The 26,892-nt window shown below is 43.8% G+C and overlaps 1 protein-coding gene across 1 annotated transcript in view; it reads right to left on the bottom strand.

Annotated features, from left to right (window-relative positions):
* Nucleotides 1–7,893: 7,893 nt before the first annotated feature.
* LOC120025541 (colorectal mutant cancer protein-like) overlaps nucleotides 7,894–26,892 on the bottom strand; it is a 123,653-nt gene continuing 104,654 nt past the window's right edge. Inside the window, exons 13-19 of the mRNA XM_038970103.1 lie at nucleotides 24,226–24,326; nucleotides 21,078–21,261; nucleotides 16,794–17,028; nucleotides 15,931–16,143; nucleotides 13,286–13,377; nucleotides 10,373–10,495; nucleotides 7,894–9,890 (exon numbers count right to left, since the gene is read on the bottom strand). Coding sequence (XP_038826031.1) covers nucleotides 9,710–9,890; nucleotides 10,373–10,495; nucleotides 13,286–13,377; nucleotides 15,931–16,143; nucleotides 16,794–17,028; nucleotides 21,078–21,261; nucleotides 24,226–24,326 — 1,129 coding nt within the window. The 3' untranslated portion in view covers nucleotides 7,894–9,709. The remainder of the gene's footprint in view (nucleotides 9,891–10,372; nucleotides 10,496–13,285; nucleotides 13,378–15,930; nucleotides 16,144–16,793; nucleotides 17,029–21,077; nucleotides 21,262–24,225; nucleotides 24,327–26,892) is intronic.

Raw genomic sequence — 26,892 nt, 5'->3', positions numbered from 1 at the left:
TCCGGTACAATTTGTGCCGGTTCTACGCACCAGGTCTCCAGTGCGCCTCCACAGCCCAGTACGTCCGGTGCTAGCTCATCGCACTCACCGTGCGGAGTGTGTCATCGTTCCGGCACCATCTGTGCCAGCTCTACGCACCAGGTCTCCAGTGCGCCTCCACAGCCCAGTACGTCCTGTGCCTCCTCCTCGCACTCTCCCTGAAGTGCGTGTCCCCAGTCCGGTACGTCCTGTGCCTGCTCCTCGCACTCGCCTTGAAGTGCGTGTCCCCAGTCCGGTACGTCCTGTGCCTGCTCCTCGCACGCTCCCTCAAGTGCGCCTTCCCAGTCAGGTACGTCCTGTTCCTGCTCCCCGCACTCGCCTTGAAGTGCGTGTCCCCAGTCCGGTACGTCCTGTGCCTGCTCCTCGCACGCTCCCTCAAGTGCGCCTTCCCAGTCAGGTACGTCCTGTGCCTGCTCCCCGCACTCGCCCTGAAGTGCGTGTCACTAGTCCGGTGCCACCTGTGTCGGCCCCACACATCAGGCCTCCAGTGCGCCTCCCCAGTCCAGAGCGTCAGGTGACGGTCCCCAGTCCAGAGCGTCAGGTGACGGTCCCCATTCCAGAGCTTCAGGCGACGGTCCCCAGTCCAGAGCTTCCGGTGACGAGTCCCAGTCCAGAGCTTCCGGTGACGAGTCCCAGTCCAGAGCTTTCGGCTACGAGTCCCTGTCCAGAGCTTCCGGCGACGGTTCACAGTCCAGTGCTTCCGGCGACGGTTCACAGTCCAGTGCTTCCGGCCACGTTTCACAGTCCGGAACCTCCTGAGACGGTCCACAGTCCGGAACCTCCTGCGACGGTCCACGGTCCGGAACCTCCTGCGACGGTCCACGGTCCAGTACCTCCAGCTCCAGGGCAGGAGCCTTCCTCTGCGCCGATGCCCAGTCCGAGCACGGCGTCCAGTCCAGCTCCATGGCAGGAGCCCTTCTCTGTGCCGATGCCCAGACCAGGCACGGCGTCCAGTCCCGCTCCATGGCAGGAGCCTTCCTCTGCGCCGATGTCCAGGCACGGCGTCCAGTCCCGCTCCATGGCAGGAGCCTTCCTCTGCACCGGTGCACAGTCCAGGCACGGCGGTCAACTCAGCTCCATGGCCAGAGCCTTCTTCGGTGCCGGTGCCCAGTCCGGGTGCGGCGTACAACCCAGCTCCATGGCCGGGGCCCTCCTCTGCGCCGATGCCCAGTCCGGGCACGGCGTTCTACCCGGCTCCATGGCCGGACCCGTGGTCTGGGCGGGGGCAAAGTCCCGCACCAGAGCCGCCACCGATGCTGGTGAATCCACGAGCGGAGTGGGTACTTCGCCCCGCACCGGAGCTGCCACCGACGCTAGACGCCACCGACGCTCCCCTATAGAGTCAGGTTTTGCGGCCAGAGTCCGCACCTTTGGGGGGGTACTGTCATGCCCTGACCATAGAGAGCCTTTTATTATCTATTTTGGTTAGGTCGGGGTGTGACTAGGGTGGGTGATCTAGTGTATTGATTTCTGTGTTGGCCTGGTATGGTTCCCAATCAGAGGCAGCTGTTTATCATTGTCTCTGATTGGGGATCATATTTAGGCAGAGTTTCCTTTATTAAAAATGTGGAACCCAAATCACGTTGCACGTTGGTCTGAGTATATTTCCAGTTCGTACGACGATCGTGACAGTACTATTGTTTGTACAGATGAACGTACCTTCAGGCCTATGGAAATTGCTCCCAAGGATGAACCAGACTGGTGGAGGTCTACAATTTTTTTTCTGAGGTCGGCTGATTTATTTTGATTTTCCCATGATGTCAAGCAAAGAGGCACTGAGTTTGAAGGTAGGCCTTGAAATACATCCACAGGTACACCTCCAATTTACTCAAATTATGTCAATTAGCCTATCAGAACCTTCTAAAGCCACGACATCATTTTCTGGAATTTTCCATGCTGTTTAAAGGCACAGTCAACTTAGTGTATGTAAACTTCTGACCAACTGGAATTGTGATACAGTGAATTATAAGTGATAATCTGTCTGTAAACAATTGTTGGGAAAATTACTTGGGTCATGCACAAAGTAGATGTCCTAACCGACCAAAACTATAGTTTGTTAACAAGAAATTTGTGGAGTGGTTGAAAAACGAGTTTTAATGACTCCAACCTAAGTGTATGTAAACTTCCGACTTCAACTGTATGTGAGAATGCTATTCATTGACTACAGCTCAGCGTTCAACACCATAGTGCCCTCAAAGCTCATCAATAAGCTATGGACCCTGGGACTAAACACCTCCTTCTGCAACTGGATCCTGGACTTCCTGACGGGCTGCCCCCAGGTGGTAATGGTAGGTAGCAACACATCCGCCACGCTGATCCTCAACACAGGGGCCCCTCAGGGGTGCGTGCTCAGTCCCCTCCTGTACTCCCTGTTCACTCATGACTGCACGGCCAGGCACGACTCCAACACCATCATTAAATTTGCCGATGACACAACAGTGGTAGGCCTGATCACCGACAACGATGATGCAGCCTATAGGGAGGAGGTCAGAGACCTGGCCGTGTGGTGCCAGGACAACAACCTCTCCCTCAACGTGATCAAGACTAGGGAGATGATTGTGGACTACAGGAAAAAGAGGACGGAGCACGCCCCCATTCTCATCAACTGGGCTGCAGTGGAGCAGGTTGAGAGCTTCAAGTTCCTTGGTGTCCACATCACCAACAAACTAACATGGTCCAAGCACACCAAGACAGTCGTGAAGAGGGCACGACAAAACCTATTCCCCCTCAGGAGACTGAAAACATTTGGCATGGGTCCTCAGATCCTCAAAAGGTTCTACAGCTGCACCATCGAGAGCATCCTGACTGGTTGCATCACTGTCTGGTATGGCAACTTCTCAGCCTACGAACGCAAGGCACTACAGAGGGTAGTGCCTAAAGCCCAGTACATCACTGGGGCCAAGCTTCCTGCCATCCAGGATCTCTATAGCAGGCGGTGTCAGAGGAAGGCCCTAAATTGTCAAAAAAAAATTGTCAAAGACATTTTACATTTTACATTTAAGTCATTTAGCAGACGCTCTTATCCAGAGCGACTTACAAATTGGTGCATTCACCTTATGATATCCAGTGGAACAACCACTTTACAATAGTGCATCTAAATATTTTAAGGGGGAGGGGGGGGGGGGGGGTTAGAAGGATTACTTTATCCTATCCTAGGTATTCCTTAAAGAGGTGGGGTTTCAGGTGTCTCCGGAAGGTGGTGATTGACTCCGCTGACCTGGCGTCGTGAGGGAGTTTGTTCCACCATTGGGGTGCCAGAGCAGCGAACAGTTTTGACTGGGCTGAGCGGGAACTGTACTTCCTCAGAGGTAGGGAGGCGAGCAGGCCAGAGGTGGATGAACGCAGTGCCCTTGTTTGGGTGTAGGGCCTGATCAGAGCCTGAAGGTACGGAGGTGCCGTTCCCCTCACAGCTCCGTAGGCAAGCACCATGGTCTTGTAGCGGATGCGAGCTTCAACTGGAAGCCAGTGGAGAGAGCGGAGGAGCGGGGTGACGTGAGAGAACTTGGGAAAGACTCCAACCACCCTAGTCATAGACTCTTCTCACCTACCGCACGGCAAGCGGTACCAGAGCACCAAGTGTAGGTCCAAGAGGCTTCTAAACAGCTTCTACCCCCAAGCCATAAGACTCCTGAACATCTAGTCAGATGGCTACCCAGACAATTTGCATTGACCCCCCCCCCCCCTCACACCACTGCTACTCTCTGTTGTCATCTATGCATTGTCGCTTTAATAACTCTACCTACATGTACATGCTACCTCAACTAACCGGTGACCCCGCACATTAACTCTGTATCGGTTGCCCCCTGTATATAGTCTCGCTATTGTTATTTTACTGCTGCTCTTTAATTACTTGTTACTTTTATCTCTTATTCTTATCCGTATTGTTGGTTAGGGGCTCGCAAAAAAACTGTATTGTTGGTTAGGGGCTCGCAAGTAAGCATTTCACTGTAAGGTTGTATTCGGCGATGTGACTAATAAAATGTGATTTGATTTATCGCATGTGAGGGTGCCATGAAGCAAAGTGAAACCCTATCAAACTGTACTACTGGGTCCTGGCCCACCATTTGGGAAATCTATGAACACATACAGTCCTGTTATTTATGTTTGCAATTATTACATCATTGAGCGGCTGACATGTCCATTTATTGTTCACTACCGTACCTCCCACCCTGCAGGAGTGTCCTGCCCTGGGAGAGTGTTGCTGGTGGGGGTGTTTGCAGCGACAGAGGGCCCTCCAGACCTGGGAGTCAAACCCAGGTCTCCCTCTAACCCATGGCTCCCCCACCTCTTCTGGACGGGACGGCATGAAGGCAAAGGCCCCGCAGCTACAGGACGGGACCAAGCAGGGCACACGCACACTGGACCCTGACGCACACACACAGACACACCATTATGTAATAAAAAACTAGTTTAAGTACACTCGTGTAGACCAGGCACATGCACACACATACACCATACTATTTTTTTAATCAATTTTTAGACAGATGGTCTGTACCTGTGTATTTCCCATGCTCATACAGGTGATGTCCACAGAAGCACATGGAGGAGTCACCCACTCTAAAACAATCCCAGGTCAAGTCTGGACATCTCCAGCCCACATACACACCTGAATACAACACCACCACAGAGCAGAGACATCACAAATACTGTAGGAGCCTTTCTGTTAGTTGTAAATAGGGAATGTGAGCAGAGGATGGTGGTACCTGTCTGTATAGCTTTCAGTGCTGCCTCTCTCTCAGGGCCAAGGAGGTCCTTGACCTTTTGTCCAGGCCTCTGTGTGTGACTGTGTATCCACTTGGGAACTGCCACTGTTCCATTGGTATCTGTAGATACTGAGGTACAGTCGGACAGGGAGTAAAGGTAAACAAGGCAAAGACACCACAAGACAGTTTGGTTGTATCAAGTTTCTCTCTGTGTGCGTCTGTGTGTGTGTCCCAGCTAGCACATTTGGTTCCTTGGAAGTTGTGGGAACGTATGTTTTTGGTTTCCCATTGGTTCTGGGAACGAAGCCATACGTTTCCTGACCGGTAAAATTGAAAGCTTTTTAAACATTCTGAGAACGGAAGTGAAAATTTTGCCTGTTCTTGGAACCTTCATTCTTAGGTTGCAGGGAGGTTCTGAGAACGTTTTACTATGGTTCCCTGAAACTTTTCCTGGGAGGCTTTATTAACTTTCTGAGAAGGGAAATTATAGGTTATTTTAAGGTAATGTCACAATAAGACTTTTAATAACACTGCTAGCTTATTTTGGGTTTACTGTTTTGATCTCCAAGCACAGATAGGACACAATACATTTAATTTGCTTTGGCATTAATTATGCAAACCTATTTATTTTCTATTGTGGCACGGCATCAGAGATTCGAACCTATGATCTTCTGTTCTCTATCCATGAGTTTAGAACCAAAAGGGCATTAGCATGACATGTTTTTTAAGTCATACAAAGCTGTTCATTTTAGTCTATTCCAACAGACCCCATTTCAAAGGAAACAAGCACTCATTAAGATCAGGTGTGGCCAATTAGTGGGCGCAGCCAACACACATGAACACACTTAACAAGATAAAGGATAGAGCGTTTTGTTGATGCTGAGAACGGAATGTATATGTTTTTAAATAACATTCTTAGAACGATCTCTGAACGTTACTAAAGTATTCTTGTGGTTTTTACGACAAGTTTTTGTAACGTTTTCTGAACAATGAGAACATGACTTTAAATAGGAAACATGAGGAAACGTTACGCTGAGTACTAAAATTCCCACAGAATAACATTGTGCTGAGAATAAATGTGCTGAGAATGTTCCAAAGCCAAGCAACTATCCTGCACCATACCCAGAAAATTGTGAGAAGGTTGTATGCAAAATAACTGACTACCACACGTTTACCAAGCTCTAAGAAACATATGGTTCTCAGAACATGATGTTCTAGCTGGGGTGTGTGTGTGTGTGTATGCATGTGTGCTGCCTACCAGCAGGGCTGAGGTGGACTGGCCTTGCCACTACACTGTGACGGAGTTTCTCCTTCCTTTTCCCTGAGCTGGTCACCAGACCTCTGTTCTGCAAACCTTGGTCCTCAGAAGCCATTCATAAGCACTAACACACTGACTAACTGTGACAAACAAGAGGTAATACAAACACACACAACAGGGGGCCAAAATTGACACAAACAGGGAATCTAACAAACATAGGCCCACTCACAAGAGCTGACAGACATGAACAGTGAATCAAACATTTACAATCTTCTTCAGACAATTATTTTGTTTAACTGTCTATTCTCACTTACCTTTCATAGGTGCAGTAGACAGTAGACTTTAGTTAAGTTACCTAAGTTGTTGATTATGTTACTATGGAGACAGATACTCAAGACTTGCAAGTAGCAGTGTAGCACTACAAACTAGATGGTAATTTCCCATGAAGAAACATTTTGTGACTTGCTTCAGCTCTTTAAAAGTATTTTTGTGGTAGTTGAAGAAGTTTTAAACTTTTTTCTCAAGTGAAGCAGTGGAATATAATCAAAGTGAAATATATTAAAATATCTGGTCTGATTACTTTAATAAAATACTATATCAACATTACTTTTGAATGTGGGCCTGTCATGCCAAATAATGTCTCCCGGCCAAATAGTGTCCCGCTCTACCTCGCCTTTGAGAGTAATTCTGAGGTAATAATTTATGCGGTGAAATAGATCTATAACTGCCTGCATCCTCCTACGAGGTAAAATAGAGCCAAGCAACCAGCATAGCAACAGACGCTTTGGTTCATTATGTAATCCGGTCAGAATGTTGAAAGTTTTAGCAACAGTCCTAGCAACAAAAGCTAGAACTCATCGAATCCCATTGTGACGTAGAGGGCGACACTATTTGGCATGAAAGGCCCCCTTACGAAAAAAAATTGCAGTCATAGTGCAGTATAACTGCAGTACACTGCAGTATAAATGCAGTTCGAGTGCACTATGACTGCAGTATGGTGCAAACACTGCATCCAAAATAAGCTATTTTTACTGAAGTAATTTTGCAGTGTAACTGCAGTTAGAGTGCAGTATAAATAACTGTGCTCCCCATTACTATCGTTTGACATTTTTCAAAGTTCCAGTTATATTCAACAGCGGGAAGTTAGCTTAATGAAACTAGTTGATGCGGTTCTAAAACAGCTTTACCTCTTGATTGGTAGAAGATCATTCGGTTCTGATTTCAGATTTCAATAGCAGAGAAGTAGACAAAGATTTTATACTTTTGTTGGGAAAGTGGTCAAAGTAGCTGATTTGTGTCAAAAGTTACATTGTTTACTGTGAATAGAATTTTGGAAGTCTGGGAGTTTGTAACAATGGGACCTTTAGAATGCTGAAGAAATCCCATAAGTGGATGGAGGACAAAAAGATGGACAAAAAAGCTTAATAGTTAAAAAAGTATAAAAGATATCAAAATGTTCCTGACCAGTCTACATGTTTTTACATTTAAATGGCGTTTCTAGCTTAAACGTGTAAGAAAAGTAGCGTTCCAAAGAATAATTGTAAGTGAGAAATAAGTTGTACATTACTAAAAATAGAGTAGTCTCGTAATACACAGACATGTTTTTTAAAATTATACTTTAAACCTGGTCTTCTGAATGTATCAATGCTGGTTTGTATGACAGGTGTTATTGTAGCATAAGAAAAACAGAAGCACTCAATTGGCATTTTACTTTCAAATTGGTTTATTACTTTATAATATAAACAAATACTATCTGTATTAAAACCAAGAAAACAATGATTGCCAAGATTTGATTACAAAACATATCTGTGCAAATAAGGTCATTAGTTTGCCAACCCTTTCTTACCCCCCCCCCCCCCCCCCCCCCCCCTTTGCTACCCCCCTAACCCCTCATCTCATTCACAGAACAGAAGATGAGACCACCCACTCAACTGGAGTATTCCCCAGATTCACCTGAGTGTGGTCTGGTCGAGATGTGCAACAGAAACAGAATACAGGTATTTGCGTGATAAGTAATATTATAATCAGTTTATTAAGAGAAAATGACATCACTACTACACTAATAGTCTACACGCCAGTGCTTGCTTTCATATGCTGTGGGTCTTACCAAATAGCAGGACTGGGGTTAATACATTGAAACTCAGGGAATGAAAAGGACATTTGGTTAATAAATCGAAGCAAAAATATTGTCAAATCCAATTTCAATTAATAAATTAGATGGAATTTATATGCAATTGACCCACCCCTGCCTAATTAAAATGTCTGTATAGCAGGCTATTGAGGGTTATCTAGAAACATGGGTGTCATCTGGGTGCCAGTCTGTCCCTGCTTAAGTATACTTATAGTAGCTAGATACAGTAGTACGTATGTTGAACAATACAGCAGTCAGGTAGAGTGAGAGAATGCAGCATCTCAGATTGCTATAGAATAGTATGTGGTTCCCTCGTCCAGAGAAAGTGGAGCAGCCATTGGTTAACAGGTCTTGCAGGTTTAAGTCTTGCAGAAAAACAAAGAGTCCTCAACAAGGCAATGTGGTGATATTATCCAGCGGGAAGTGAAAAGTGCTGCGGCTGGAAAGGATGTTTGTGTGTGTACAACAACTCTGTGTGTATGAAGGGGATGACAAGGCATAATCTTGTATCTCTGTCTCAAACATTCTCTCACACACACACACAAAACCCTATTGTTATCTCCCCTCCATGCACACACCTACTACAGTATTTTGCGATTGATTCACTGCTGTACAGTTCAAGGCCCGTGCTGAAACACTGCCATTCATATTGGAAGGACATTTTGCACACTGTGAGGTATTGACTTAGAGCCCTATCCCAATCTGGGAAGCAGGCTTGCCAGTTACGTCAAAGACAACATTTTTACCTGTGTGACAATTCAAATGACAGTTGAAGAATAATTATGTTTTTGACATATTCAGACGTCAAACCAAGTGAAAGGTTTGAGTGAATAGAGCCCTTGTGTTCAGTGAGTCTTCACTATGGCAGAGTGTACATTGTAGACGGAAAACTGTGAAGTTGTTAAGTAGAGCTGAGAGAATGGAATTCCTTAAAAAGGGAATCGCTCAAAATAGTGCCAAATGGCAACAAAAAGGAATAACTTTAAATGACAACATCGATCTAAAATATTTTCCAAATAATTTGCAGTCAAACCTTGAGATAACAAAAAGGCTACTAAAGACGACCATAAACATATGAAATAAAGTGGGAGACATAATAGCGATTAATTTACCAGTAAGGATAGTAGTGCTTTCAAAAAAAGTACATTATAATTACGTGTTGTTCTCCAGAGATGATTGATAGCGTAGCGTTCATTTGTAGCGTCAACTCTGATAGGTCCTGGCAGTTCTACCAGTCCATCAGCTGGCTAATGAGCTTGCAGCTATCACCTCAGTGTCCTCCCACACGTGTATGTGCCCAATAGGACTGCAGGGTATCTCTGGGTTGGTAGGAAAGGGTTACATTCTCAACACACATCAGTCTTTCCTCTCCCTCGTCCCCTCCTCTAACCGTTGCTCATAATAATGCTCACACGAAGGTCCTGTTGGTGTGGAGCTTTGAGTTCTCCTAGTGAGTTCTCGTGAGATCTCATAGTGACGTCTCTCATTGCCATGTATTCTTGTGAGTTCTCATAGTGATGTCCAGTGAGTTCTCATAGTGATGTCTGGTGAGTTCTCATAGAGATGTCTGGTGAGTTCTCATAGGGACGTCTCATTGGTGTGTGGCCGTGAGTTCTCCTCCTCCAGCAGGGCGATGCGTTGTTTGAGCATGCGGACGTGGGTCTCGTGGCGCTCCACCATGGCCATCATTTGAGCCTCCAGCTTTTTCAGCTTGCCCTGGTGCTTCTTCTTGGCCTTCTCGTATGCTGCCACCAGGTTACTAGAGAAAGAGAGAGAAAGGGAAAGAGAGAGTCAAATGGCTAGACAGGACAATGCAGACAGACAGATGGATGGACTGGCTTCAGTTGGTTCTGATTTGGTGAGTTCAGTCACAGAGAAAGAGGGGTTGCAGTGAAAGTGAAATAGTGAGATGTAGTAATTAACTTTAATGTGTTTAGGAGGAAAATTGTGTTTATGCAATCCATAAAGAATAGTGCTGTTCTATATCAATTCACCCCCTTTCCCACTAGATGGCCATGCTGTATTACAAAACAAAACAATGACAGAAAAAAAATAAGAAAGGGTCTGAATCCAAATAGCTGAACTGTATAAATTTTTCCAAGACCTTTTCATTCTTTATCTATTGGTAGTCATAAACAAGCCCCCCCACATGCACACAATTAAGTCTTAATAGCAATAAACATTTCCACTTTTAGTCACTAAATATATTTCCTCCCCTCCTGTGTGTGTTGTCATGGTTACCTGTTGGCCCGTTTGAGGTCGTTGACGAACTCGGCACTCTGTTGGTGGCGGACCTCGCTGCTCTTGGTTAGTCTCTCCAGCGCTGCCACCAGCTCCTGGACACGCCCCTTCAGCTTCTTCTCTCTGAGACACACACACACACACGGGATGAGTCAGGAAGACACACACACCAGACCTAGGTAGAAAATGGTTGTATTTTTGTAATTTACTTAAATACCAACTTTTCAAATACTCAAGGTAGTCGAATATACAGCAGTTTATGTAAGGTTTCAACTAAAAGCCAACTATTTTCTTTGATATTCAAATACAGGTATCAGAAAAACAAATCATATTTGGAAGTATTTTGAATACCTCTCAGAAAACGAAATAATATTTGAAGGTATGTGAATATTTGCAAGTTATTTGAAAATAAAAATAAAAATTATTTGATGGCTGCCAACTATTTGATGAAGAACCAAAAACTACAACAGTTAGTTGAATTAGTCTAAATATATGATCATAAGCACATGGTTTGGAGGGCTCTTAGATGTTCATCTTTATATAGCCTATAATTAAATACATGAGGGACATGGAATCAACTCATCATTCGAGTAGACCACTTTTGCAGCTTCAAAATGACTAACAAATATATTTTCATAATGAGTGAGACATAAGGTAATACAGTAACACTTGACATCCAGTTCCTATACTGGTGAAGTAACTTTATTATTACAATAGTGATTATCACAATAGCAACATTATGGTCACATAGGACTTTGGAAATGGCTTTATAATTGCATAATACTGGAGTTTTTACACGAGTGGAATAAGTAAATCACTATTCCTCTTGTGTATAGTAGTTACAAAAACTTGCAGCTTGTTGCTATGCAATTAAAATGCAATTACCAAGGTATAATGCAACAACATGCTAATAAAATGTTGTTCCTAATGTAATTACCGTTTTATTACACAGGCACAAGAACCGTTTCATGTTAAGTGTTACTGAGAATTCTAACAGTAACAAAATATGGCTATTAAGTGTCTAAAGGAAACTAAATATGCCCAAACTGCCTTCTTGAATCAACTATAGCCAAGGTAGGTGGAAAATCATGCTAGTTTGTATTCTGAGTAAGCTATACCACTGTTCCTAGGCCGTCATTGTAAATAAGAATTTGTCCTTAACTGACTTGCCTAGTTAAATAAAGGTTAAATAAAAAAATTATAAAAACATATGGTATAGTGTGTTTGAAACAAGAACACTTACCCTCAGATGGACAAAGAGGTTGGAATTTGTGTGTTCACAAACTTGCTGTGTTTGCAAATGTATTTGCAATGTTTGCAAATGTATTTGAATTACTCTGCAGTATTTTCAGGTATCATATAATGTATTATAGCATTCTACCTTTTCAGTGGCATGTTGAAAGAGTCATACAGTAGTTGAGCAATACAAGTTATTTATACTTATCTGTACAAAATATCACTGCTTTGACTTGATTATGTACACTTGGGGCAATGGACATTCAGGAGAATGGACATTTACAAAATATTCAGATGGAAATGTATTGTGTAGATCAAATATGACTGTCAGATAGATTGGAATAGTATCCAATTATGTGTGCTCTATTCATTCTATTTCCATATTCAACATGCAGTTCCAGATACAGCCCTGCCATTAGTTGAAGGCAGCCAATTCAATAATTGCAGAAAAGTCGTCACTTCCTTTAAAGCTGCAATATGTAACTGTTTGGGAAACCCGACCAAATGCACATATAAATATGTGTTATAGATGTGTCACTCATTGAACGCAAGTATAAGAAGCGGTAGATCTGTTCTATGTGCACTATTTCTATGCTTCCTGCTCTTACTTTCGGGTTTCAAACTGCAGAAAATACTATAGTTTTGGTTCTGGAAAATATATTTCACAGCGGTTTAGATGGTACAATGATTTACTACACTATACTTACTTGTTTTGTCACAAACTGAAATTAGGCAAACTATTAGAATTTTAGCAACCAGGAAATGGCAGAGCGATCTGTATCTGTATTCATTTTTTTTTTTTTTATTTGCTTTCTCAGATCTGTATTCAGATAGTTGTAGTCACCTCCAAAGTAACTATTTGTTCCCCTGAAAACAAAAATCTTTACACAAAGCATAGCTAGAATTATAGTTATCCCAGGTCACACACACACACACACACACACACACACACACACACACACACACACACACACACACACACACACACACACACACACACACACACACACACACACACACACACACACCTTCTCTCTAAGACTGTCACGTTCTGACCATAGTTCTTTTGTATTTTCTTTGTTTTAGTATGGTCAGGGCGTGAGTTGGGTGGGTTATCTATGTTTTGTGTTTCTATGTTGGGTTTGTCGTTTGGCCTGATATGGTTCTCAATCAGAGGCAGGTGTTAGTCATTGTCTCTGATTGAGAACCATATTTAGGTAGCCTGTTTTCTGTTGTGTTTTGTGGGTGATTGTCTATGTTAGTTGATGTTGCATGTCTGCACTCGGTTTCATTAGCATCACGGTCGTTTGTTATTTTGTTTAGTTTGTATAGTTAGTTTAAGTGTTCTTCGTTTAATAAATAGAAGAATGGATTCACATCGCTGCGTTTTGGTCCTCCTCTCTTTCTCACTTAGACGATCGTGACAAAGACACCCACACTTTACGGTCACCACACACACGTTTGTTTTACTATCCTTGTAGGGACCAAATAATTGATTCCAATTCCAAATCCTAATTTCCCTAACCCTAAACCTAACCCCTAAAATAGCCTTTTTCCTTGTGGGGACCGGTGAAATGTCCCCGAATCTTCCTTGTTTTACTATTCTTATGAGGACTTCTGGTCCCCACAAGGATAGTAAAAACAAAAACCACACACACAGTGTGTTGGGTTTCTTACCGTCTCAGTGCGCTGGTGAGCTCTGCTGCCAGGTCGCTGTCATTAAGTGTCCTCAGATCTGACAAGCTGATGGCTGGAGAGTCTCCACAATCCTGGAAAATAACACTTCCATGAGGAGGAGCTGGTCTACAACCCCACAGTGCTACTAATGACCATTCTCAGACAAGGCCTGGTGACGTGATGGGCGGAGGTGATTAGGCTGCCTACAGATACAAGACTTACAGTGGTCAAGTTAACATTGGCCTCAATCACTCTAATTCAATACCATGACACACAACAGAACAAGGAAAAGACACCATTACATAATCAGTCATTTAACTAAATCGCATGAATAAACCAAGCCCATGTCACCAATCCCAAAACATTGATTACTCCGAAGGACATTCCCTCTCAGACCTGCCAGAGAAGGATGAGTTGCCTCTAAAGACAGTGATCTAAGGTCAGCTCTGCATGTCTCAACATACTGGTTGACGTTACGATTTGGAGAGGGTAATCTGATCCTAGATCTGTGGTTAGGTGCAACGTTTACCTCAAGCTGTTACATGCACACCCGGTTCATGAGGTGGCAGCACTACCACTTCAACCTATTATCCCAGTGTATTTGCCCTACACCTGGACTACAGAATAATACAGCCTGATTCACAACGGACAAGCATGTCAGAGCATTCATTTAGCATGCTACATGACTTATCGAGTTACAGGTATGCTGTCATACTTTCAGGGCCTGCTATGCTGCTAGCCTGATTTTATTACAGGGCTGTTGATAGATATTGGAACATGGCTTCCATTAAAGCTAGTGGAGAAATGGATATAGGATTAGACCAGGGAGGAGGGGAAGATACTGGGAGATGCTGGTTAGTGTTTGTTGGTGTGTGTGTTGGGTAATAGCCTTTGTGCTGTGTGAACTATGCTTGATTGGGCTTGCAGTGTTTGTGTGTGCATGATGAATGGCTCTGACAGAGTGGAATGATGGTGTGTGTGTGTGTGTGCGTGAGTGAGTGAGTGAGTGTATGTATACTCTCCCACAGCAGGAGGTGTGTGTGTGCCTATTAGTCTTCCCAGTGTGCGAAATCCAATCAAGCAGGCCATTTCTAGACCCTAACAATGAGAACTGGTCTGTAGATATAAAAGGTGGCTGGTTTGAAAAGGACAGAGAAGGGTGAAAGGCAATAATAGCCGCTGCTCTGGCTTTCACTCTGAAAAGCACCTTCATTTACAGATGGTCCTGTGATTGGCATCTTCAATGCCGGTTGCTCCTAGCAACCGAGGATTAAGCTTTATTGAACCAAAGGAGCTACGGTGATAGCAGGGAGTGGGGGGGGGTGTATATGTTATGTGTGTGTGAATACAGATGGAGAGGTGTGTGTGCATACATAGAGGTGTGTGTGTCTACATGCCTAGAGATGTGAAGTGCATGTGTTCATGTATGGAAGGACACTGTTATCGTATCCAGTGGATTATAAGGTTAATGTAGTGTCACCAGCATTGGAAGCTCAAGGCTGTGATCAGAGAAAAGCACACCTGTGTTCTCCCTTTCTTAATCTTGGCAACACACTGACAGCTGATCTCTATCTATCTGGATTAAAGAAATGGGTAGAGAAGACCAGGGCAGGGATGGTGTGAGGGGCTTAGCACTCTGATATGGAATTGACCTCCCAGACCTTTTGGAATTCAGGTAAAAGTCTTTGATAGTTGAGACTCTGTAAGTCCTCCTTTGTCTACTTTCTCACCCACTCCTCCCATTTTCTTATCCTCCTTTTGTCAGCTCCTGTTACACAGTACAGTAGTACTCAGTATTTATCTTAGTTTGCCTTCCTTCCTTCGCTTCTCTCTCCTCTCCCCCTTCTACTTTTCCTCCCTCTTAATAGTCCTTTCTTAAACTCTCCCTTTCTCCTCTCTCCCTCTGCAGGTCGTTTCTTTTTATTTCTGTCACTCTGTGTAGACAGTAGGACTCTCACAGACACACAGTGTCCCCGTCTCTAGGGCCCCAGCTCAGAGTGAATGACAGACAGCTCCCCAGAAGAAAACCCCAACAGAATAAGAAAGACTCCAATTATTTTAGGAGTAGAGTAGAGACCGCTTCTCACAGAGGAGATTCTCACTAACGGGAGTACTAGTGCGCCAACCGTTCTGAGTGACAGCCCCTCACAGCTTCAGGACTGTTGTCTATGGGGGCTCAAGCACCAGTCATCCCAGGAGCCAAATACATACAGACTGACAAAGTGTGTGTGTGTGTGTGTGTGTGTGTGTGTGTGTGTGTGTGTGTGTGTGTGTGTGTGAGAGAGTGAGTGAGACAGTGAGACTACTGCAAAGAGAGCAGAGAGCCTCTTCAATATTTCATGTGACTGACTGGGTCAGAGTGAGTGCTGCTGTGTACAGGAGAGACACTGTCTATAAGGTCGGTCTACAAGTCTCAATCTCAATCCAAGCCTAAACCCTGTTCTGTGGCTCTGTGGTAGACCTGTTTGGGGCTAGGGCTGGGGTTTTCGATGAGGTGGAAGAGGTCTACTTCGAGGTCGGGAATTGAGGGCGTAAATGTGGGAGCACCCTCACCCTGGCACTTGTCCCTGTTAGCGCTGGGGGTTGTTTGAGGTGAATTCTTGTGTGTGTGTGTATGAGTGTGTGAGTGTGTGTTCTCCCTTCACCTTGGCGGCTTGGCTCTTGTCTTTACTACCACTCCCAGTGGAGCCGAGGGATCTCCTGCGCTGCTCCTGCTGCTCCTCCACCTCAGCCTTGAGGTGCTCGATGTGCACCAGGTAGGCCTGCTCCTGGGCCTCCCGCGTGCTCAGCCGCAGCTCCACCGCCTTCTTCTCCTTCTCCAGCAGGTAGAGCTGGGCCTTCAGCTCTGCCATCTCCTCCTGAGGGGGAGGAGGGAGAGAAAGAAAGGCTTAACGCACACAAGGAAAGAAAGGATTAAACAGGTTAATATACACAAGCCACAAATTATTCTGATCAAGTGATGTTAACCACATGGAAGGAAGGAAAGGGGAAAGAGAGGGAAAAGGGAGGGAGGAAAGAAGTATATAAAGAAGGAGGGAAGGAAGGAAGAAAAGAAGGGAGGGATTAACTACAGTCAGGGTTAAGTGAAGAGAGCTGATGGTGCACAGTACAGCCAATAGCAGAATGAAGACCATGGAATTATCAATGTCACCACAACACTAAATAATGGGCAAGTCAATGTCAAACAGGGACAGTTCTGATGCAAGTCATCTTGTTTAGAGAATGTTCAGCCATCCATGGTGAGGTGAGTGTTGCAATCTTTAGTATTTCAGAGGAGAAGTGTATTCCTATTCCTGCCCTCTTATGTGGAGCCATCACCACAAGATCCTATCAACCAGACGGATCGCCAAGGTCAGGGGAGGACTAGGTTTTCATGTCATTAAAATAGGAGGACTGTGGGGACAAAGTGTCAGATTTTAACTAACTCCCTAAACTGAAGGGTACGTTTTGTGTGTTTATTCATACAAGCCTGCGTATATGCTCTCTCTCCCCTCCCTCCCTCCCTCACCTTCATGGCCATGAGCTCCTGCATCAGCACAGCGTTCTCCAGGTCCAGCCTGTGTGTGTCTCCCCGGGGCTTGATCTCCAGGCTTAGGGGGTCGACGTGAACGCTCTCCAGCTCCAGCATGGTCAGTTTGACCGCCGCGCGGTCATTCTTCAGCTGCTGCACGTAGTCCTTCAGCCGCTGCTCGTCCTCCCTGGAGAAGTCAGTGTCGCATGAGCTGGCCGTGGAACTGGTGGTGCTACGCATGCACGCACACACACACATACACACACAGATAGAGATGAGAGATAATATCATAAAATTATGCACTGTTGGATGATAACTGTAGCATCTAGAAACTAGCCTTTATATCCCCCTGAACAGTTAAGATCAGGATTAGAGAGGCTAAACTGTTCCTAGATCTGTGCCTTATGGGCAGATTCAAGCCAAAGCAAGTCTGACACATGGAGAAATTAAGTCACCAAACACTGTGCAGAAATCCAGCTAAAGACTGATACCAAACTATAGTAACCTGGTTGGACACATGATTGGATAACAACTCTTTATTATTGCCAATCAGCCTCAAATCTGTTAACTAAGAAAGATGTGTCTACGCAGATACAGTGCATTCGGAAAGAATTCAGACCCCTTGACTTCTTCCACATTTTGTTGCGTTACAGCCTTATTATAAAATTGATTACATCGTTTTCCCCCCTCATCAATCTACACCCATAATGACAAAGCAAAAATAGTTTTTTAGACATTTTTGAAAATGTATGAAATATCACATTAACATAAGTATTCAGACCCTTTACTCAGTACTTTGTTGAAGCACCTTTGGCAGCGATTACAGCCTCAAGTCTTCTTGGGTATGACGCTACAAGCTTGGCATACCTGTATTTGGAGAGTTTCTCCCACTCTTCTCTGCAGATCCTCTCAGGCTCTGTCAGGTTGGATGGGGAGTGTTGCTACACAGCTATTTTCAGGTCTATCCAAAGATGTTCGAGCGGGTTCAAGTCCAGGTTCTGGCTGTGCCACTCAAGGACATTCAGAGACTTGTCCCGAAGCCACTCCTGCATTGTCTTGGCTGTGTGCTTAGGGTCAATCTTCTGTTGGAAGGTGAACCTTCGCCCCCAGTCTGAGGTCCTGAGCGCTCTGGAGCAGGTTTTCATCAAGGATCTCTCTGTACTTTGCTCTGTTCATCTTTCCCTCGATCCTGACTAGTCTCCCAGTCTCTGCCGCTGAAAAACATCGCCACAGCATGATGCTGCCACCATCATTGGAATTCAGGCCAAAGAGTCCTTTAGGTGCCTTTTGGCAAACTCCAAGCGGGCTGTCATGTGCCTTTTACTGAGTGGCATCCGCCTGGCTATTCTACCGCCTAATTGGTGGACTGCTGCAGAGATGGTTGTCCTTCTGGAAGGTTCTCCCATCTCCACAGAGGAACTCTGAAGTTCTGTCAGTGACCATTGGGTTCTTGGTTACCTCCCTGACCAAGGCCCTTCTCCCCTGATTGCTCAGTCTATGTAGAGTCTTAGTGGTTCCAAACTTCTTCCATTTAAGAATGATGGAGGCCACTGTGTTCTTAGGGACCCTCAATGCTGCAGCCATTTTTTGGTACCTTTCCCCAGATCTGTGCCTCGACACAATCCTGTCTCGGAGCTCTACAGACAATTCCTTCAACCTCATGGATTTGTTTTTTCTCTGACATGCACTGCCAACTGTCGGACCGTATATAGACAAGTGTGTGCCTTTCCAAATCATCTCCAATCAATTGAATTTACCACAGGTGGACTCCAATCAAGTTGTAGAAACAGCTCAAGGATGATCAATGGAAACAGGATGCACCTGAGCTCAATTCTGAGTCTCATAGCAAAGGGGCTGAATACTTATGTACAGTTGAAGTCGGAAGTTTCCATACACCTTAGCCAAATACAATTAAACTCAGTTTTTCACAATTCCTGACATTTAATAAATGTAAAAAAGTAAAAAGTCCCTGTCTTAGGTCAGTTAGGATCACCACTTTATTTTAAGAATGTGAAATGTCAGAATAATAGTAGAGAGAATGATTTATTTCAGCTTTTATTTCTTTCATCACATTCCCAGTGGGTTAGAAGTTTACATACACTCAATTAGTATTTGGTAGCATTGCCTTCAAATTGTTTAACTTGGGTCAAACGTTTCGAGTAGCCTTCCACAGGCTTCCCACAATAAGTTGGGTGAATTTTGGCCCATTCCTCCTGACAGAGCTGGTGTAACTGAGTCAGGTTTGTAGGTCTCCAGGCTCGCACACACTTTTTCAGTTCTGCCCACAAATGTTCTATAGGGTTGAGGTCAGGGCTTTGTGATGGCCACTCCAATACCTTGACTTTGTTGTCCTTAAGCCAATGACCTTAAGGGGTCATTGTGCATTTGGAAGACCCATTTGCGACCAAGCTTTAACTTCCTGACTGATGTCTTGAGATGTTGCTTCAATGTATCCACATCATTTTTCATCCTAATGATGCCATCTACTTTGTGAAGTGCACCAGTCCCTCCTGCAGCAAAGCACCCCCATAACATGAACATGATGCTGCCACCCCCGTGCTTCACAGTTGGGATGGTGTTCTTTGGCTTTTAAGCGTCCCCCTTTTTCCTCCAAACATAAAACAATGGTCATTATGGCCAAACAGTTCTATTTTTGTTCCATCAGACCAGAGGACATTTCTCCAAAAAGTACGATCTTTGTCCCCATGTGCAGTTGCAAACCGTAGTCTGGCTTTTTTATGGCGGTTTTGGAGCAGTGGCTTCTTCCTTGCTGAGCGGCCTTTCAGGTTATGTCGATAAAGGACTCATTTTACTGTGGATATAGATACTTTTGTACCCGTTTCCTCCAGCATCTTCACAAGGTCCTTTGCTGTTGTTCTGGGATTGATTTGCACTTATTGCACCTAAATAGTTTCATCTCTAGGAGGCAGAACGCGTCTCCTTCCTGAGCAGTATGACGGCTGCGTGGTCCCATGGTGTTTATACTTGCGTACTATTGTTTGTACAGATGAACGTGGTACCTTCAGGCGTTTGGAAATTGTTTCCAAGGATGAACCAGACTTGTGGAGATCTACAATTGTTTTTCTGAGGTCTTGGCTGATTTATTTTGATTTTCCCATGATGTCAAGCAAAGAGGCACTGAGTTTGAAGGTAGGCCTTGAAATACATCCACAGGTACACCTCCAATTGACTCAAATGATCTCAAATAAAGCCATGACATCATTTTCTGGAATTTTCCAAGCTGTTTAAAGGCACAGTCAACTTAGTGTATGTAAACTTCTGACCCACTGGAATTGTGATACAGTGAATTATAAGTTAAATAACATGTCTGTAAACAATTGTTGGAAAAATTACTTGTGTCATGCACAAAGTAGATGTCCTAACCAACTTGCCAAAACTATAGTTTGTTAACAAGAAATTTGTGGAGTGGCTGAAAAACTAGTTTTAATGACTCCAGTCTAAGTATATGTACACTTCCGACTTCAACTGTAAATAAGGTATCTGTTTTTTATTTTGAATACATTGGCAAAAAAATCTAAAACCCAGTTTTTTCTTTGTCATTATGGGGTATTGTGTGTAGATTGACGAGGACATGTTTTTATTTCATCCATTTTAGAATAAGGCTGTAATGTAACAAAATGTGGAAAAGGTTGCAGGGTCTGAAACCTTGCCGAATGAACTGTATGTCTGTGTGTGCGTACATGTGTGAGGGAGGGAGAGAAAGATTTTATTATGAATTTGTGTCTATGATTAAAAAGCCAGCGTGAGATCCCCTGCTATGCGTGTGTGCGTTCGTGGGATCAGTGATGTGGATCCAGCATAGGGAATGTCCGTTAGGGTACTGGTCCGGCAGCACAGCACTGTGAAACTCTCATCTCCTACATTAATTGTCAATTGTCTGCTGTGCTCCTGACTAACATGTGAGCCACATATGAATGTCATGTCTTCTCTCTCCCGGAGCAGTGGCTGTAGATTAATGCTTTGTTTAGGGAGCAGCTTCCTTGCCTGAACTGTCATGGGCACGTGAGCAGAGGGTTGGCCTCAATTATGTTTCAAAACAGAATATTTAGGGGATGGATTGCCATATAAGTAATGAACTAGAAATATTCTCATAGAAAAGAAACAGGAATGCATTGGTGAGTTAAACACGTATTGCACATGGGATAATTACCAATGTGCAGACATTCTCAAACAAGTACACACACCACACACACACACACACACACACACGGCTGCTAGAAGACACTCTACACACACACACATGCACACTCACACACAAACCTAGTGTGACTATTAGAGGACAGGCTCTCCCATGGTTGAACGCTGCAGCCGGTCACAGCGAATGCAGCTCCACAGCTACCGTCCAGCCTGCCCAGCAGATCCTTGGCTGCGTTCTCTGCTGTCTTCCTGCAGTCGTGGGCCCTCTTCAGGATCTGAGTGATGCTCTCCTCTCCCGACTGCTCACCTACACGCACGCACACACACAGACACAGACACAGACAGACAGAACCGTCAAATAACTTGCATTCGCTGCAGTCATTTTAGGGCTCTCACAAGGCCAATGAGATATGCCATATGAACAAAATGATCGAATGGAGCATTCAAACGGACAATGTAAATATGGCTACAAAAGGCTATACTGTATGTAAAGTTGGTCAGCATTAGATGAATACATTTATTTTCATTTTATTGAACCATTATTTAACTAGACAAGTCAGTTAAGAACAAATTCTTATTTACAATGACGGCCTAGCCCGGCCAAACACTCCCCTAACGACCCTGGGCTAATTGTGCACCGCCCTATGAGACTCCCGATCACGGCCGGTTGTGATACAGCCCGGGATCGAACCAGGGTCTGTAGTGCCACCTCTAGCACTGAGATGCAGTGCCTTAGACCGCTGCGCCACATCCATTTGAATTCAATCACTTTTTTACAGCATCCCATCTTACAGAAAGTTACTTTTTGGACCCGAATATCAAAACATTCGGGAGATAAAGGTGTTCAAAGTTGACCCATTTTGCATACGCCGTACCGTGAGACATCCATGCCTTTATCATTTGAAAAGATAAACAATTGAGTTTGATATCATTTAAAAGTTGTCAAACTACATTATTTTATAAAATAAATTATGTTTTAATAAAAAAGTTTTTTTGTTGTTGTTTTTTTAAAATTACATTTAACGTCAATTATCCGCAAAAAATATATATTGTCACATACACCGGATAAGTCCAGTGAAATGTGTTGTTTTACAGGGTCAGCCATAGTAGTACGGCGCCCCTGGAGCAAATGAAGGTTAAGTGCCTTGCTCAAGGGCACAGATAGATTTTCAGTCGGCTCGGGTATTCAAACCAGCAACCTTTCGGTTACTGGCCCAATGCTGTAACCGCTAGGATACCTGCTGCCAAAAACACAAACTCTGTTTTTTTTCATATTCGCATATGTTGTAACTTAGACCTTATTTCACATCTGAGGTTTTTGTGTTGTTCCCGCCATCAGTTGAGACAAAACATGCTCTTGAATGCAGGGTGGGTGTAATTTCAATCATAGAAATAGAATTCATGGAATGAGCCTACCGCAATTTAGCTGGTACATCACTGACATGAATTGAAATTGTAACTTTTAGGATCTAAGCTACAACATACAGTACCAGTCAAAAGTTTGGACACGCCTACTCATTCAAGGGTTTTTCTTTATTTTTTTAAAACTATTTTCTACATTGTAGAATAATAGTGAAGACATTAAAACTATGAAATAACACATATGGAATCATGTAGTAACGAAAACAGTTTTAAACATTCAAAATATATTTTATATTTGAGATTCTTCAAAGTAGCCACCCTTTGCCTTGATGACAGCTGTACACACTCTTGACATTCTCTCAACCAGCTTCACCTGGAATGCTTTTCCAACAGTCCTGAAGGAGTTCCCACATATGCTGAGCACTTGTTGGCTGCTTTTCCTTCACTCTGCGGTCTGACTCATCCCAAACCATCTCAATTGGGTTGAGGTCGGGTGATTGTGGAGGCCAGGTCATCTGATGCAGCACTCCATCACTTTCCTTCTTGGTCAAATAGCCCTTACACAGCCTGGAGGAGACGTTATATTTTTGGTTACTACATGATTCCATATGTGTTAAACCCTGGAATGAGTAGGTGTGTCCAAACTTTTGACTGGTACTGTATGTAAATATGAAAATCAACAGTTTAATATTTGGCATTAAAGGTTAATTAACCCCTTACACTAGTGGAAATTGGCCTATATGGATAGGGCCAAATTGAAATGTTTGTAACAGAAGAACTGTAAATGTATATGAGTTTTTAAATATGGAAATGTGAAGTGCACATTTGGACTCATGGGTGTGTGGTTTTCTTGTATGACATCAAAGCGGTATTTAATATAATCCTTAACGTCTCATCTTTCAGAACGCATCGACTCCTCTTGATTTACAGTATTTTCCTAACTCAGACAACAAAAAATGTGCAAAAGTAGCCTAATTAGCAGGAGGGATGGAGGCTTCTTGTCGCGCACAGTGCTCAAGTTTATAACTGATGTCAGTCAAAACTGATCCTGCCCTGTGAAGAGGAGAACCTGAGCACTGTGTTCCAATTTAGGCGAGGCGCCTATCAATGACAAAATCTGACATACGGGATGAAAGGGCTGTGAGTGGAACGAGATAAAAAAGGAAACATTTGATTTTTTCTCCAGATTTTTTGGTTTTGTTTGACAGCCCTGTTTGTAAGCTTCTAAATGATATACAATTCAACCGTTTATCTTTTCCAGTGCTGAAGACATGGAGGTCTCATGATATGGTGGGGTATGCAAAATCTGTCCACTTTGAGCACCTTAACCTCTTGAATAGTTTGGCATTCAGTTCCAAAAAGTAACTTACTGAGCACTTCTACAATGGGAAAAATATGTATGGAAGGTTTCATTCAAATAAAAGGGGTGCTGTCAAAAAGTGATTGAATTCAAATGGATTTACCCTAAGGGGATGTTCTTCTGAGAGAGTGTTTTTGTGGTGAAGGGGAAAAGGTTAGGTTGGGAGTGGGGGAAGTGTGTGAGACAAGGGAGTCATGATGCATGACATGCCTCACTGAAGACATGACACCTGTCAACAGCTGAAGGAGAGAGGGAGGAGAGTTGGGGAAGGAGGGAAACAAATGAGTAGGATATAGACGTTTATGATGGGAGGATGAGAGAAGTGAATAGGGAAGAGGAGTGATGGAGGAGAGGTTTGTGAAGGAATTAAATGGGTGAGTGGAGCAGTTTGTGAAAGAGTAATAAATTAGAAGTGTGTGTTTTTGGAAGGTGGCCTCTTTGCTTTGATTGGTTGGAGGAGTTCAACTGTGGGTCTCTTAATGCAGGGAGGAACAAACCAGCACTGATCAAAGAACAAACAAGCCTGTGTGGGCACGAAGTGTGACTCACCTACAGTCCCCACTCCGGCAGCTCTGAACTGGCCAAGTACCAGGCTCTGTTCACTCTCCGCCAGGGCTAACAGCAGCTCATAGGCCTCTATACACTGTTCACTGAGGAAAGAACACATGCATATCAGATAACACACACACACACACACACACACACACACACACACACACACACACACACACACACACACACACACACACACACACACACACACACACACACACACACACACACATATAAAGTAGCACATAGGCCTCTATACACTGACTGACAGAGAACACAACCTATTTGCACTACTAAATGAGAACGCACATAAGCTCTCTCTCCCTCTTTCTCGCGCTCTCTCACGCACACGAGGAATGTGGAGGCCTCTCGCGTCCACTTATCCTTCCTCTGTGTTGCACTTTCATCGTGTTCAAAAGGAACGCGGCCGAGAGGTGCTGATGTCTATTTAACTACAGTCATCATAGCGCGTGCGTGTTTGACTGGGGCCCGGGGATGGAAGAAAAACAGCGAGGCACTATCGTTTAATCAGGTAATGATTACACATCGGGAAAAAAGCCACCTTTTCTCCAAACAAATAGAGAGCGCTAGGGTAATTAAGTATTAAGCCTAAAAACTCATCATTACTCCACAGAGGAAGTCTGAAGCCTGCATTCAATTTAAACATTTAACATCTAAGTTATTTTCTCCTCATAGCTAGTCTCTATTTGTTGTGTGTGTGTGTGTGTGTATGTTTTGATGGCTAAAGGGGCAGACCTGATTTAAAAACACATGTTTCTCATTTACACACACAAACACACATCCACACACACACACAACCTCGACTCCAGTCCCCTGCTAGTTCAACTGTACCAAAACAAATCCTGTGGATACTTTTACACACTTTAATAGCTCACGCCAACACTACGAGTTAGTCACTCTCTCAAGAACGCAAATACACACACAGCAAGTTTCTGCCTGCAAAAACACCATAAAGTAGCCGGCATTATCAACATACACCACAATGTTCCTCTTTTTGATGTTTCAATCTTATGATTATAGTTTTAGTCACACGCACACACTGGCATAGATCATATACAAATGCAGCCATGCATGCACGCACACACACAGCCAAACACACACTCGCTGTCCTCCAAGCCCCCTCTTGATTCTTTATAACATTACACTGCTTTCCAGACTGCTGATTAATACCACTGTTTACTAGCTTGGCGCCACACTGCTTTTTAAATACATACAGTGTCCAACTCTCTCTCTCACAGACACACACAGAGAGAGAGAGAGACAGAGAGACAGAGAGACAGAAACAGAGAGAGAGAGACAGAGAGACAGAAACAGAGAGAGAGAGACAGAGAGAGCTCCTTGGAGATTCTTCCACCAAATATTAAATGCACACATACACACACCCCTAGGGAAAAGTTCACCAGTAAACTACCAGAATTGCAGTATCTTTCAAGGATTTAATTTCATTTATCACAAGACATCTAGTGGCCCTTTTGGGTACTTCAGATTATCACAAGTGTATGTGATCATCTCTGGCTCTCTGTGTGGTCTTATCACATGTAAAATATGCCGAACAAAAATATAAAGCAACATGAAACAATTTCAAAGATTTTACCGAGTTACAGTTCACATAAGGAAATCAGTCAAATAAAATACATAAATTAAGCTCTAATCTATGGATTTCACATGACAGGGAATACAATGCAATTGTATTCGTTGTCCCTAACTTATGTTCGTTGTCCGTAACTTATGCCTGCCCATACCATAACCCCACGCCACCATGGGGCACTCTGTTCACAACGTTGTCAGCAAACCGCTCGCCCACACGACACCATACACGTGGTCTGCGGTTGTGAGGCCGGTTGGAAGTAATGCCAAATTCTCAAAAATGACATTGAAGGCGATTTATGGTAGAGAAATTAAGATTAAATTCTCTGGAAATAGCTCTGGTGGACATTCCTGCAGTCAGCATGCCAATTGCACACTCCCTCAAAACTTGAGACATATGTGGCATTGTGTTGTGTGACAAAACTGTCTTTTATTGCCCCCAGCACAAGGTGCACCTGTGTAATGATCATACTGTTAATCAGCTTCTTGATATGCCACACCTGTCAGGTGGATGGGTTATCTTGGTAAATGTGTGCACAACATTTTGGAACATATGGAATATTTCTGGGATCATTTATTTCAGCTCATGAAATATGGGACCAACACTTTACATGTTGCCTTTATATTTTTGTTCAGTATATATGAATACATAATTCAAGTATAAATTACCTAAATTCCGATAGATTGCCATAGATTTTCTGTTCATTACCAAAATGACTGAAGATTCCAGTAGCTTTGCAATCCTACACACCACACTCCCCCATCCAATGAAAGACTATATCTCTCCCCAAATGGCCCAATGGGGTGGCCTCGCTGACATCCCACTTGGCGGGGCTGAAATTCAATCAAAGCACTGACATCTGGGCTTCTAGTGAACAACAAACCAGACACAGATGGCCAAACCCTCTCTCCCTCCAGGTACAAACACACTACAGTCCACCACATCACATAAAATCAATGGCTTCATGAATAAATCATACAGGGAAAAACACACAGTATGAATCTTAGTGTGTGTTTGTGTTTTTAATGGAACTGGTGTTATATTAATAACGCATT

Source organism: Salvelinus namaycush, chromosome 31, assembly GCF_016432855.1.
Source record: "Salvelinus namaycush isolate Seneca chromosome 31, SaNama_1.0, whole genome shotgun sequence".
In the NCBI taxonomy this organism is placed as follows: Eukaryota; Metazoa; Chordata; class Actinopteri; order Salmoniformes; family Salmonidae; genus Salvelinus; species Salvelinus namaycush.
The sequence above is the reverse complement of the archived record's forward strand: the minus strand, read 5'-3'. Positions and strand labels throughout refer to the sequence as shown.